The sequence below is a fragment of the Puma concolor genome, chromosome C2 (genome assembly GCF_028749965.1).
Source record: "Puma concolor isolate L17-30 chromosome C2, mPumCon1.1.hap2, whole genome shotgun sequence".
Classification (NCBI taxonomy): domain Eukaryota; kingdom Metazoa; phylum Chordata; class Mammalia; order Carnivora; family Felidae; genus Puma; species Puma concolor.
Window position 1 is genome coordinate 29,880,810 of NC_141675.1, and position 14,149 is coordinate 29,894,958.

The following is a 14,149-nucleotide window of genomic DNA, read 5'->3' on the forward strand; positions in this document are numbered from 1 at the left end:
CTCTTGTGTTATGTACTATGCTCTGAGGTGCATCCATAATTAATGTATGTGATTTCTACCCCTTGGTCCTTAAAAACAGACCACAATATATATATATCTTTGGTTTCCTTGTAAACACAGAAATAGATCCTAAATAAACATTTTTGGAATGAACTGAGTGGGACTAACTAAATAACTAAATAGGTAAGTCATAAAGAAAGCTCCAGTAGGGTAAGATGAGTAAGGAAAATAGAAAATATTAATCCATTAAAAAGAGGACATCTACAGATAGTTATTTGCTGCTGTACTCTTTGTAATAGCAAGAAATTAGAAATAGCCTGCATTCATAGAAATGTGAAAGAAGATTCAAAATGGAAGCATTGCTAAGAGAGTCACTCAAAACAGAGTCAAAGGACAAAGGACGTAAGGCTATGCAAAGTCTCCTGTTTCAATTCTCAGGTACACTATGAGCTTTTAACTTCTGTCAATTGCAGCTTGTCAACCACAAACTCCACCACCTCTTAGAACATATCCTTCTATTTTGGACTCAAATAAAGGTTATCATCTGTTAGCTAAATAACAATCTTGTATTAGATAGTCAATTTAAACTCTGACAGCCCCAATCATATTTCTTCCAAAGCAAGTTATATAACCTTGCTGTTTCTGCCTTTATAAGCCTGTACTCCCTGCTTGCAATGACGAGTTTTAATGGACTCTATCTCCTGGACTGCAATCCTGAAAATCCCAAATAATTGCTTTTGGTTGCTTTGTAGCCTCTTCTTGGTCAACACAATCAATACTATACAGTTACAAAAAAAAAAGAAAAAGAGAGATCAAACAAGCTCCTTATGTACTAATATGAAACACTCCAAAAGTTGAACTATTAAGCAAAAAGATAAAGATGAATGTACAAAATAGCATATATAGTTATGTCCACCATTTATACACTTTTTTAAAAGTACAGAAGGAGTGGGGCACCTGAGTGGCTTATAGTCAGTTGAGTGTCCGACTTTGGCTCAGGTCATGATCTTGCGGTTTGTTGAGTTGGAGCCCCACATCGGGATTGCTGCTGTCAGCTTATCAGCACAGAGCCCACTTTGGATCCTCTGTCCCCCTCTCTCTGCCCCTCCTCCACTTACGCTCTCCCAAAAAATTAATATTAAGAAAAAAGTGCAGGAGAGAACATATGTATTTATGATTGTATATGCATAACACAGCTCTAGGATACATAAGAAACTAAAAACACTGGAAGGCAGGGAGAAACTTCATGCCTCCTTCCATACCTTTAAACCATGTGAATATATTAAAATATACCACATATACAATAAAGCTTTTTGGAAGTTACTGAAAACTGAAGAATAAATTTTTACAAAACCACCAATTCCACCTACCTTTAACAGAATAGGGCTGTATCACACTAACTCTAAAATAACTTGTTCCACAGATTTCACAAGTTTGGACACTTATAAATCACTTAAAGCTTTGCAAATTATTAATGATTGGCATATAACCTCAAATCAATCCTCAAATATATGCTTTACTTGTATTTAGCAACACAGAAAACAAAGGAAGCATTCTGTATGAAAGATAGAGATGTGTAAAAAAATGTTTTTTGTAACTTAAAATATTTTACCTCCTTTAGAGTCATTCCTTCCATCTCCATTTGATGTTACTAATTCTTTATTACTGGTGGTCATATCGTCTATGTCATTTTCTTCTACAGGCAAATGATCTGGCTATTCAAGGAGAAGAATTATAATTTCTCAAAACAAGTCATTACATTTGGTTTCACAGCACTGTAAGATTATGCATTCAGCTTAAGGAGGGGGTAAATGCGTCATCCATATCACCTACCTCATCATCCTTTGTTGCTGAATCAGCTGAGAGTAGTCGACTATTACAGAGTCTGCCATCTTGCACTGTACTGATATCCAAGCTCATTTTGGGATTATAAGTATGTGGATAAAGAGATTCAGGAAGATGCTTATACTCTTGGGCACACTGCAATACAATGGCAGGCTTTAAAACAGGGCTGAAAAACATCTTAATGAATAAATGATGTTAAGCAGAATAAGGACAACCAATCCATTATGTTCTAAGATGGCAAAAGTTTACAGAATTAAAGTTTTGAAAAGTAGGTGACATTGAAACATTCCACCATACAAACGAAAAATTATTCTCACTGTTTAATGTCATATACACTAAAGAACAAAACATATTTCATTCCTGTGCTTTTGCCAAGGTATCAATCCTATTCCTGGGAATACCCAGAAACAGAGAAAAATTCTAGAAAACACAGTTCTAAACTGCACTGGTGTGCCAAATTAATTCGCCTTAAATTTTTAGAACATTTTATTTTACATCATTTTTATTAGCGACAAGAATCAGAGAAGTCAGAAAGAGTATCCATTAAAGACTTGTTAAGTATGGGGTCGCCTTGTGGCTCAGTTGGTTAAACATCTGACTTCACCTCAGTTCATAGGTTCGAGTCCTCCCACATCGGGCTCTGTGCTGACGGCTCAGAGTCTGGAGCCTGCTTCAGATTCTGTGTCTCCCTCTCTTTCTGCCCCTCCCCTGCTCATGCTCTCTCACTCTCTCTCTCAAAAATAAATAAATGCTAAAAAAAAAAAAAAAAAAAAAAAAAAAAAAGAAAAGACTTGTTTAAGTATTTAGGGACGAAAGATCTTAAGTTTTTAATGCCAAGGAAATGAAATGTGCACTGTTAACTAAGGTTATCAAACTTGTTTACATATATGGAAACTAGCTTATGTCTGGAAATGTTTATATACATTCTCATTTAATAGAAAAGGAAAAAAAAAGTATTGCTTACTTCTAAAAGCCAATGCTCTGAAACAATGTGTACTCCTTTTTCTTTTACAGATTTATATTCTCGGTTAGTGTCATTTGGTCGGCCTTGATAAATGAAATGAGTCACCGTTTCATCAAAACTCCATCTGAAACAACCAAATTTTAACAAATAACTAAGAGAAATAGCTAAATAAATTTAAGACGATCATTACTCTCTATGAATATATTTACCTTCAAAAAACTTCTAAGATCTGGAGTAAACATGGACATTAAATGACAGGCTTTTTTGGGGGGGTTGGGGGGGTCAAATTTTACACACACTAGGTATGTAAATACAGAGAGATACCAGGAAAGACAGTCTTTAAAAGTATTACTTCCTTCTTTATACTTTTCCGAATTGTTTAAATTTTCTTTTTACAATGAGTATCACTTTAGAGTAACAATAAAGGTATTTTCAAATCAATAAAATAGGCAAAACATCCAATCTGTCCTCTGGTTGTTGGAGGTCACTGGTCACTGTACATTTGCTCTATGCCCTGTAATAAACTATGTACTTGAAACAACATTATCTCAGCCATTCCTCGCAACAATCCTAACACGCTGGTATTATTATATATTATTATATTAAAACTGTACAGATAAGAAAACTAAAGGACACAATTAAGTAACATGTTTTAGGATATTAAGTGGTAGTTTTGACTTCAAAACCCATATTAACTAATACATAATGCTACAATCTCCTGACTCTTCCCACGTAACAGTTTCCTGATCTAGGAAAGTAATCTAAAAATTGTAAAATATGTGCCATCCTTCAAAAGATCAAGTAAAAGCCAAAGAGAAAGTAAAATTATATTTCTGCATAAAATCACCAAAGTTAAATAGTTTTCTCTTTATGGACACTTAACATACTTTCCATTTCCTAACTAAGAAATATCCCTGGTTAAGCATCTGACTCTTGATTTTGGCCCAGGTCATGATCCCACAGTTGTGACAGCTCCATGAACATGCAGCCTGCTTGGGATTCTCGGTCTCTCCCTCCCCTGCTTGCGCCACACTCTCTCTCATGTATGTGCCCTCTCCCAAAGTAAGCAAACATTTAAAAAAATATATCTTTAGGGTTTTTAAATAGTCAAATTAATTAAGGCATATTTCCTTCTAAATTATATTATAAACATCTCTATTTCTTACTCTATTTTGTTTCCTTAAAAATAATAGTAAAGAACACCTTGCCTAATTTAGTTGTTAGTCTTTCTTTTTTTAAGTAGGCTTTATGCCCAGTGAGAGGCAGAGAGAAAAGAGAGGGAGAGAGATCCCAAGCAGGCTGTGTGCTGTCAGAGAGCTAAAGACCTGAGCTGAGATCAAGAGTTGGACAATTAACTGACTGAGCCACCCAGGCACCGCGAGTTGTTAGTCTTTCTAATGGTTGTTCCTATTTCTGATGTTAGGGAAAATAATACAAATGTAAATAAATCATAAAAATAATTTTTAAAATAGAAGAATGTTTTTGCCTGAGTCATCTTGCTTCATTACTCACTGTGATAATATAGAAACTATGGGTTTTAGTCCTCAGAGATCCTTCAAGGACAGACTCTCAATGGTTATAAATGGTTTAGACCAGGGATTAGAAAACTTTCTTTTTTTTTTTTTAAAGTAGGCTTAACAACCCAGCATGGAGCCCAACACGGGGCTTCAACTCACAACCCTGAGATCAAGACCAGAGCTGAGATCAAGAGTCAGACACAACAGACTGAGCCACCCAGGTGCCCCAAAAAGTTTTTCTTAAAAGGCCAGATGATAATTATTTTAGGCTTTGCAGCGAAAATCTCTTTTTCCAACTACTCAACTCTTGCCTTGTATGAAAGCAGCCACAGATAATAGGTAAACTAATAGGCACGCTGTGTTCCACCCTCTGGTCTAGATCAGTGCTTTCAGCAAAATTGTTACTTTACAAGCTATTGTGTAGATTTGTAAGAGTGATTTTGGTTGTTACAATAATGTGTTTATATGATGGAGGGTGCTACTGGCATTCAGTAAAGTCGAGGGATGCTAGAAATCCTGAAGTATAGTTATATATACAATTATCCCATGTCTTACATGATTTTCTAATGTCTTGACACAAATTCACAGATGTAAAAAAAAAAAAAGTTTGTTTATAATTAGATGAGTCTAGAAGCCTGTTTTACTTACAAGCCCAAGTGTTTTGTTTTGTTTTTGCATTTTTAATATACACTAATATACCAAACATCCAACTAAGTAATTGATGGAGGACTGTACTTTGATTAATTTGTAACTTTGCCAAACTATGAACAACTCTTGGTAAAGTCCTGTTACCAACAGAAATGGTGCTCATGGTATCAGAGTCTCTACATTGGTTTCAGCCTTGTGGCTATAGCATTTGAAGTGATTTTACATATGTATGCAAACATAAGAATACTCTGTTTTCTTCTAGTGTCATCAGGCACAGGCATTTACATATTAAATATATATCCTATGATTACGTGCCTTCTGATGACTCTTAGTTTTTAAAATTACAAAAGTAGTTGGGGCACCTGGCACTCAGTTGGTTAAGTGTCTGACTTTGGCTCAGGTCATGATCTCACAGTTTGTGGGTTTGAGCCCCGCGTTGGGCTCTGTGCTAACAGTTCAGAACCTGGAGCCTGCTTCGGATTCTGTCTCCCTCTCTCTGTGCTCCTCCCCTGTTCACGCTCTCTCTCTCTCAAAAAATAAACCTAAAAAAATAAAATTACAAAAGCAGTTAAGTTATATTTGTGAAATCCATTTAGTAGAGGTAATGCTATGACATGCTGAGGAGATCTGGTCTAGATGTTTAAACTGTAGGAAGTGGTAGGCAGTGTCATGACCTCTTCAGGATGTTCTGTTCTAGCTTATGGATGGGAACTTCTAGGACAGTTTTATTTGAGAACGGATCAAGTATTGTAAACTCTACATGTTAAAGTGTTCTTCCCTCTCTTTTATCACAAAGTCTGAGAAATCTTTCAGGAATAGATTTAATGCAAACTTTAAATCAGTTATATCTTTTTTAGGAATTTCAGCAATAGATTCTATTTTTCACACTGAGAGGACTGGCATTTTAAGTCTTATTAAAACACAAGTCCTATAGGTTCCTTCTACATCTTATATCAAGTCCACATCCAAAGAGAATAAAGAAAGCATTCAATTTTGACAAATATATATACCCTCATAGGACTTTTGTGAGAATGAAATGAGACAAAGCTTGGCTCATGCTAAGAACTCAGCAATTGGTAAAAGGTAAGACGAATACTGTAACATGTAATTATACAGTCGATAAGATTATATAGTAACATATGAAACAGGTAATACAAGTAATAATTACAAGTAAAAAGCTTTTCTTTTCTACAACAGATACATTAAATACATTAAGATGCTTATAACTATCCCAGATACTTTTTATTTTTATATTCTCCCAATCTAATCTATCAGAAAACTAAAACAAGACTTACCAAAGGGAAGATGAAGCCAAACATATTTCTCCAACTGTCTATTACTTGAAGAACCAATCATTATGCTGCCACAAACGGTTGGCTACAAGTGATCAAGAAAGCTAGCACTGCAGACAGTGGAGTACGATCAATGCAGGACTGCCTGGCATAGGCCAGGGCCTCTCGATCCCTGGCACACGCACCATCTGTGCTAGAGACCTGTCTCTAGCCTGGCTGTCAGGAGGAGGGGCAGATCTGATAACCCAGGTCTCCAAAGTAGTAACAATGAATAGAAATCAAAACATCCTTAAAAAAAAGACCACTTTAGGGGCGCCTGGGTGGCGCAGTCGGTTAAGCGTCCGACTTCAGCCAGGTCACGATCTCGCGGTCCGTGAGTTCGAGCCCCGCGTCAGGCTCTGGGCTGATGGCTCGGAGCCTGGAGCCTGTTTCCGATTCTGTGTCTCCCTCTCTCTCTGCCCCTCCCCCGTTCATGCTCTGTCTCTCTCTGTCCCAAAAAAAATAAAAAAAACGTTGAAAAAAAAATTAAAAAAAAAAAAGACCACTTTAATTCAGGAGTGTAGCAATACTTTAGCACTACTCACAGGGCTCTACTCTGAAAATCACTACTAAAAATATGCTTAATCTCAGACCTCATCTCATTAACTGTATTATTAGATTATAAACTCCTTAAAGACAAGGATTCTTCTAGACTGTATTCATAATTCATGGAACCCAAGTTTCCAGAATAGTGAGTGGCACAAAATAGGTTCTCAAATATTTGTGCATTACACCCTATGAAATACACATATCAAAGTGAATTGATATGGAAGAGGGTATTTTTCAAGGATGTAGTAAATTAAAAATCAACTGGAGACTGCAGACAATACAATACAGGAAAAGGCAAAATAAATGTTCCTTTGTGGATGCTCACAATAACTTTAGGTTTTCCTATAAATTTAGACAATAACAGTACCAAACAGAAAGATGTGTCAACTACCTGTAATCCGCTCCTAGAGAGGCTGCAATCCCATTCAGCTCACTCTGCTTCTTACTGAGTTTCTTACTAACACATACCACTACCTTGTGAAGTGGCTTTGGAGCTTCTTCCTGTTCCTGGAAAGAAAATAAAACTGATCAACTATTATTATTTGAAATATTTTACATACAACTTGCTTTTATTAAGAAATCTAATTCTACCTTCTTGGATTGGGCATCCTTCAGCTGAGGGCTGGCAGAAAGAGCAACAGCATTTCGGGAGCTGTTTGCCACAGCAAGTTTCAAGTTTCTGACAATGACTTCTGAAAGTGGTGTACTCAGTTTCCTTTTGTGTTGGCTGGGACCTCCTGGAGTTTCCAAGGCTGCAAGTGCATCCTAGATGTATGGTGAGGGAGAGGGAAAGAAAGGTTAAGAGGAAGAGGAGACAAGGAGACAAGGGAAGAGATAAAAGAAGAGGAACGTAAACAGTACAGGGAAAGGGAAACAGGAGAGGTAAAGAGAGGAGAGAGAGGAGAATCCTCAAAATTAACTGGATTACAGCTTTAGCCTCCTCCAGTTTTCCTCCAAACAACAAAAAGAATGAAATATTATCTGCATCTGAACCCAATAAAGAAAAATAATTTTGTACTGTCCAGCAAATGGGTTCAAAGAGACAAACACACTTACATTTTCAGCTGTGCTACCCATGTTCAGCCAAATCTTAGACTAGGAGGTGCAGTTAAAATTAAGGACACCAAAAACCAAAATGAACAAACAAAAAACATGGAAGGAAACGGATAAACAAGGATGGATATAACCAAGATGTGAACTATAAGGTTAATAAGTCAGACTGAGCTGAGAATTGTGAAAAATCCTCAAAGGAACAAAATATATTCCTGTTCCCAAGCCACCCACAGCTCCCTCATGGGAAGGGGCCCATGCTGCTGCCCCTCTTTCCCATCTGTATAGTATTCCATGCAGACAGCTGACTGACTGTATTTAGCACTGCTCTCCTGATGAATATTTAGATTAACAATCTTCTGCCAGAATAATGATGCAATGAACCTTGCACACACACCATTTTTCCCATGTAAGAGTAAAGGGAAACATTTAAGCAAAGTTTATATAACAATGTTGACATTCTCATAAGCCTTGAAGCATGTTTCCCAACATGCTTGACAGCACAGTGGGTAATCAGATTTTTCTTTTTTGCCCATCTGATAGGTTAAAAAAATTTAATTTCCCACCCTATTATACCAAATGATATTAAACATCTTTATGCATGTATAATATTTCTATTGAAGTTTTTGTGACAGCTATGTCTTCCTAGCTCTTGCCCATTTTTCCTATTGGTTTGTCTTTTTTTTTTATTCTCTTGCCTAAATATTTGCATAAATTTATATGTATACATACCCACTGAGATATACACATATTTGTTTCCAATTTGTTGTCAAATTTTTGCCATGGAGAATTTTGAAATACTTTTATTGCACATTTGTAAAATCTGCAGTTGAATGTGGAGAATTTCTTTTAATGCTGTCAGATTCATATGAATTCTTTACTTTAAAAAGAAATTTTTTTTTTTACATTTATGTATTTCTGAGAGACAGAGAGAGACAGAGCACAAGGGAGGAGGGGCAGAGAGAGGAAACACAGAATCCAAAGCAGGCTCCAGTCTCTGAGCTGTCAGCACAGAGCCCCACGTGGGGCTCGAACTCACAAACTGTGAGATCATGACCTCAGCTGAAGTCGAACACTTAACCAAATGAGCCACCCCAGAATCCTTTACTTTCTTAAGGGTGTATGTTATAGTTAGAAAAGACTTCCTAGGGGCGCCTGGGTGGCGCAGTCGGTTGAGCGTCCGACTTCGGCCAGGTCACGATCTCGCGGTCCGTGAGTTCGAGCCCCGCGTCAGGCTCTGGGCTGATGGCTCAGAGCCTGGAGCCTGTTTCCGATTCTGTGTCTCCCTCTCTCTCTGCCCCTCCCCCGTTCATGCTCTGTCTCTCTCTGTCCCAAAAATAAATAGAAAAAAACGTTGAAAAAAAAATTTAAAAAAAAAAAAAAAGAAAAGACTTCCTAATGGTGGGATTACTGAAAAACAAACTGACTCTTTCGAGGTCTGTTCTGTAATTTTTATGCCTTCATTTTGTGTATGTAAATAATATCTAATCCTCTGAAATTTATTCTGATGTAAGGGGTAAGGGTTAAGTTCTCATCCCAAGTGTATTCTCAGATGTTAACCAGTTGCCTGATTTGAATGCCCCCTTTATCATATAATACATTCTCCTAACTATGGGTGTAATCCTGTGTATTGAGTACTCATGTGATAACACACTCCTTCAATTGCTGCAACTTCATACAATGTATGAATAACTATTAGGGCTAGTGCTTACCCTCAGTTATTCTTTAGATTCTTAATACTCTTTTTGCTTGCATTTTTAATAAGATTTATATTATCTTTATAGATCTTTACAATGTTCAATCTTTTCTGTGAGAACATGGTAAGGCTTTCTATTTGCTAAAAATTTTTAAAGGTTTCTATATAGCATTTAAAGGATTTTTCATACAAAAAAAAAAAAAATCAGAACCTCCCATACCACATCTACCTTCTTTCTGCACCTGTGCCATTAACACTGCTTGCTTTCTGGTACTTCCTAGCACGTACCAGCTCAGAGATGTGGCTTTTGCAATTCTCCCGTTTTGTCTGCATCATCAACTGGATCTACTAGATTGGCCATATTGGCACACAGTTATTTTTTCGATCTTGCAAACAAAACAACCTTCTTTTAACTCTACTCTGCCCTACAGCAACCATCCCATTTCTTGGTTCCCCTTTACAGGGTGAGACTCCTCAAATGCATAGTTTATATCCAATGTCTCCAAACTTCTGCATTCCTGTATGAATCTACACTGGCTTGCACTTACACCACGTCATCAAAACTCTTCCTGTTAAGATCACCACTGACCTCCATAATGCTAAATCCAATGGCCAATTTTTGATTCTTACCTCTCTTGACTTTCAGCAGCATCTGAATAGTTAACCCCTACTTCCTCAAATACTTTCTTATGTGACCTCTAAGACAATCTCCAGGCTTTCTCTCCCCTCACTGGGAGAGAGGTGGCTCCTTCTCCAGTCACCCCTGCTGTTTCATCCTCTAAATGTGAACCCCTGAGAGTATTCCTGGACTTTTTTTCTTCTGCTCTCTTGGCATCTAAATTTTATATGGCTTTAAATATTACCTACAAACCTCAACTCCCAAATTTCTTTCTCTAGTCCAGATCATTACCCAAACTTCAAGCTCTACATGTAACTGCCTATTTGACAACAGTACTTGGATATCTAACAGGCATCTCTAACATTATGTGTCCAAAATACAAACTCTTGATCTGAGGCCCTGATCCCAATCCATTCCATTCAACTCAGCTGACTGGCATCTCCATTCTTCTTATCTCTCAGACCAAACATTTGGAGAAGGATCCGAATTCCAAACATTTAAAAACCTGCTATGTTCTAGGGAAAACTGATGGAGAATGATCAGTATTCTAGACATATCCTTGTAAAAGAAAACTCCACATGGCCTTCAGGCACAAAAGATGGAATAACTTACAAAAAAAATGGAGACTGGCATCAGAATTTTCAAAAACAATATACACAAAGAAAAGCAGCAGAGCAGCATTTTCAGAAAACTCATGAAAACAAAAATGCAAACCAAGAACACTACAACCTGTCGAATAATCAAAGCCTTGGTAAAGGTTCTGAATGTGCACAACTCAGGAACTACTGCACACATGTGACCTTCCTGAGTATTCTATTAGAGGATGAATTTCATCCTACCAAAAGATGACAGAAAGCCTTTCACGTATTTGATTGTAGGGTTAAGATTAAAACAAGGGTGAGGGCCATGGGTTGAAAAACTATATAAACATTTTAGTTCCTGACAAAGTAGAAAAACATAATTAAAAACAGTGGAAGAGAAAAAATGGAGAAACAGAATAAGATCATTGACTGCAACAGATGCAATAAGTAGGGGTCAAAACATAATTTAAAACTGACAAAAGGTTAAGTAAGAAGGGGGCTTAAGGGCCCCATAAGAATAAAACTAACAAATCCTTTCCTAAATATGAAAAGGAAAAAAAAAATCCCAAAACAGAGGACACAATATGTGAAGCAACACACAGTATACACACATATGTGATATAAAATAATTACAACATATGACAGAATTGAGACCAAATATAAGTCATATTAAATGTGAAAGGGCTTAGGTCCCTCAGTTGAAAGAGAATAATTTTCAAAATGGCTCATAAAGTAAAACTCAGTTCTATGCTTAATTCTACATTTAAAACACAGCAATCCAAAAAGGCCAAAATAAAGGAACGCACAGATTTATAAGGCAAAGAAAATAAAACAGCAGGGATTGGAATCCTGATACCAACGTAGACTTCACAAGCCAAAAAGTGTTAAATGAGACAAAGGACACATTCCAAGTTACACCAACAGTTACAAATATCTATGTACTAATTAACATAGCAATCACCTATCTAAAACAAAACCACATGTGATGCAAGAAAAAAAAAGAAACACGCCATATTAGGAAACCTGAAAATACCACTTATGAGATGGGTTAAATGAACAAAATCTAGGAGAGACTATTATAAAGGATCTAACTAAACAACATAATCAGTAAAGTCTAATCTTCAGGGGTGTGTGTTTGTGTATATGTATGTGTGTGTATATATATGTATGTGTGTCTATACGGGTGTGTGTGTGTGTGTGTGTGTGTGTAGCAAAAACTATCCCTGATAGAGAATATATCTTCTCACAAAATGTTCTCAAAAATCAAGAAATGTTATTATATACTGATATGACAGGGAATACACATAAAAAATCAGTAAGTTCTATGAAACAGAAATAAACACTCTGATCACTATGTAATAAGAAATTAAAAACACAGTCTTTCCATCTGGAAAGTAATGAAAACTCCATTTCTGAACAATTGGTATATGAGTATTCCTTCTAGTATTTTCATTTTGCAACTTTTTGTAAGTTAGAAATTATTTCCAAGTGAAAAGTTAGAAAAACCTCAACTTATAATTCCTTGCTGGCAAGGATGGGGAATGCTGGGTGCTTCATACATTACTAGTAGGAGTATAAACTGGTATACCACTTTGACAGTTTGTCAGTCTCCCCTCGAGTTGAAATATGACCCAGCAATTTCACTTTTAGGCATATATCAAAAAGAAATGCATGCACACATATTCCAAGAGACATGCATAAGAATGTCCACATTATGTAACAAAAATCTAGCAGCCACCTAAATGCTCACCAACAGTGGAATGGATATGTAAATTGTGGCATGTCCATATAATGGAATGTTACACACCTATGAAATCAATGAACTGCAGTTACAGGGAAATGGACACAGCTTTCAAGTGAAGGCTCAAGGAAAAAAATTACTCAAAAGAATACATATTATAATTCGACATATTTAAGAGTCAAAAACAAGCATAACAAAGCTACAGTGTTAGAAGTAAGGAGAAAACAGTAAGGAGGAGCAGCATGAGGAAGGTTCTAAGGCATTGGCAGTGATCTCTTTCTGAACATATACAGTGGCCTCCCAGCTGTTAACTCTGACTTCATTTAGCAGCACATTTGTTGTACTTTTCTGATGTATATCAATTAAAAGTTAAGTTTATATAGGAGATTTTTAAAATGTGAGGCCTAACATATGTCCAATTTTGTAATTATTCCATGGGCTCTTCTGTTTTCAGAGCAAAAATTTCAATATACCATGTTACATCAATGTGAAGAACCACTGATTTTAAGATGAAGCACTATTTTATCACCAAAAACCACTAAACCTCCCCCCGGCCCCCAAAAAGAGAAAAACACTGCTAAGTAAACTATGACTCTAAACAATAAAATCTTTGAGTGTGTTTTGTACCTTTCTGAAAGTTATCTAAAGAAGAACCGTCTCAATGACTGGGAATATTTCTTCTATTGTCTTGCCTACTAATAACATTTCATTTACTATTCAAAATCTGTGAGCTATAAGACCTGAGAGACCATCTAAATATACCTCATGATTTTATAGATGGGGATGATGGAGCCTAAAGAGGTTGAAAGAAGTAGGAAACAAAGCAGAGGCCTGATTCTAGATCTCAGATATCAAACCAGTGGTTTTCCTCTATTTCTTAAGGCATAACAAGCAGTGCTAATCACAGTACAAAATGTTACTTTAGAAGAGATCTCAGCAAAGGTTTTGCTTGGTGAAAATTGTCCAAATATCAATGCATATTTATTTTCTGAAGATGAACAACCTGTAAACTTTATAAGCCTACTCCAAAACGCACCAGTAAAATTAGAATGTTGTTTCTTAATACCCTATCAGCAAACTCTAATATATGAGTAATAACTATACTTGTGCAAAGGTTCATAGATAAAAAGTAAAAAATCATAAACAACGATTGGAATAGCCACTTGAAAGGCCAACAGCTGTTAAAGGAATAACAAAGAAAATCATCTTTGGGGAATAAAAGGAAACCAATTATTGTCAAATGAGCTCTTGATTTGTGCATGAATTTTTTTTAGAAAGGGTGTCATACTCCAAGTGCTCAGGAGATCAAACAAAGAAGCAGATTTAACTCATCTTTTCAAGGGAAAGGACTGAAAAATAAGGTGATAATAGACACATTCTCAGAAAGCAAGCACCAAGTGCACTGCTAGAATTGAAACATCAGTAGCAATGTGTTTATAGGATTTATAAAATTATTTCATCACACCATTTCATTTGATCCTATGATAAATCTGTGAGCTTTCAGGGCAAGTGATATTCTCTTTGTACAAAAGAAAAAAACCTATGCTTGGATATGCCAAATGATCTGTCTAGAGTCACACTGTTCATGACAGATCTAGGACTTGAACC

General features: G+C 36.4%; 1 protein-coding gene across 4 annotated transcripts in view; it reads right to left on the minus strand.

Annotated features, from left to right (window-relative positions):
* Positions 1–14,149, minus strand: part of TOPBP1 (DNA topoisomerase II binding protein 1) — a 62,145-nt gene that overhangs the window by 19,796 nt on the left and 28,200 nt on the right. For all 4 annotated transcript variants that reach the window (XM_086674317.1, XM_086674318.1, XM_086674320.1 and 1 more), the window contains 5 exons: positions 7,446–7,619; positions 7,246–7,361; positions 2,810–2,933; positions 1,834–1,980; positions 1,613–1,715 (listed from right to left, as the gene is read on the minus strand). In XM_086674317.1, the coding sequence (XP_086530443.1) occupies positions 1,613–1,715; positions 1,834–1,980; positions 2,810–2,933; positions 7,246–7,361; positions 7,446–7,619 (664 nt within the window). The remainder of the gene's footprint in view (positions 1–1,612; positions 1,716–1,833; positions 1,981–2,809; positions 2,934–7,245; positions 7,362–7,445; positions 7,620–14,149) is intronic.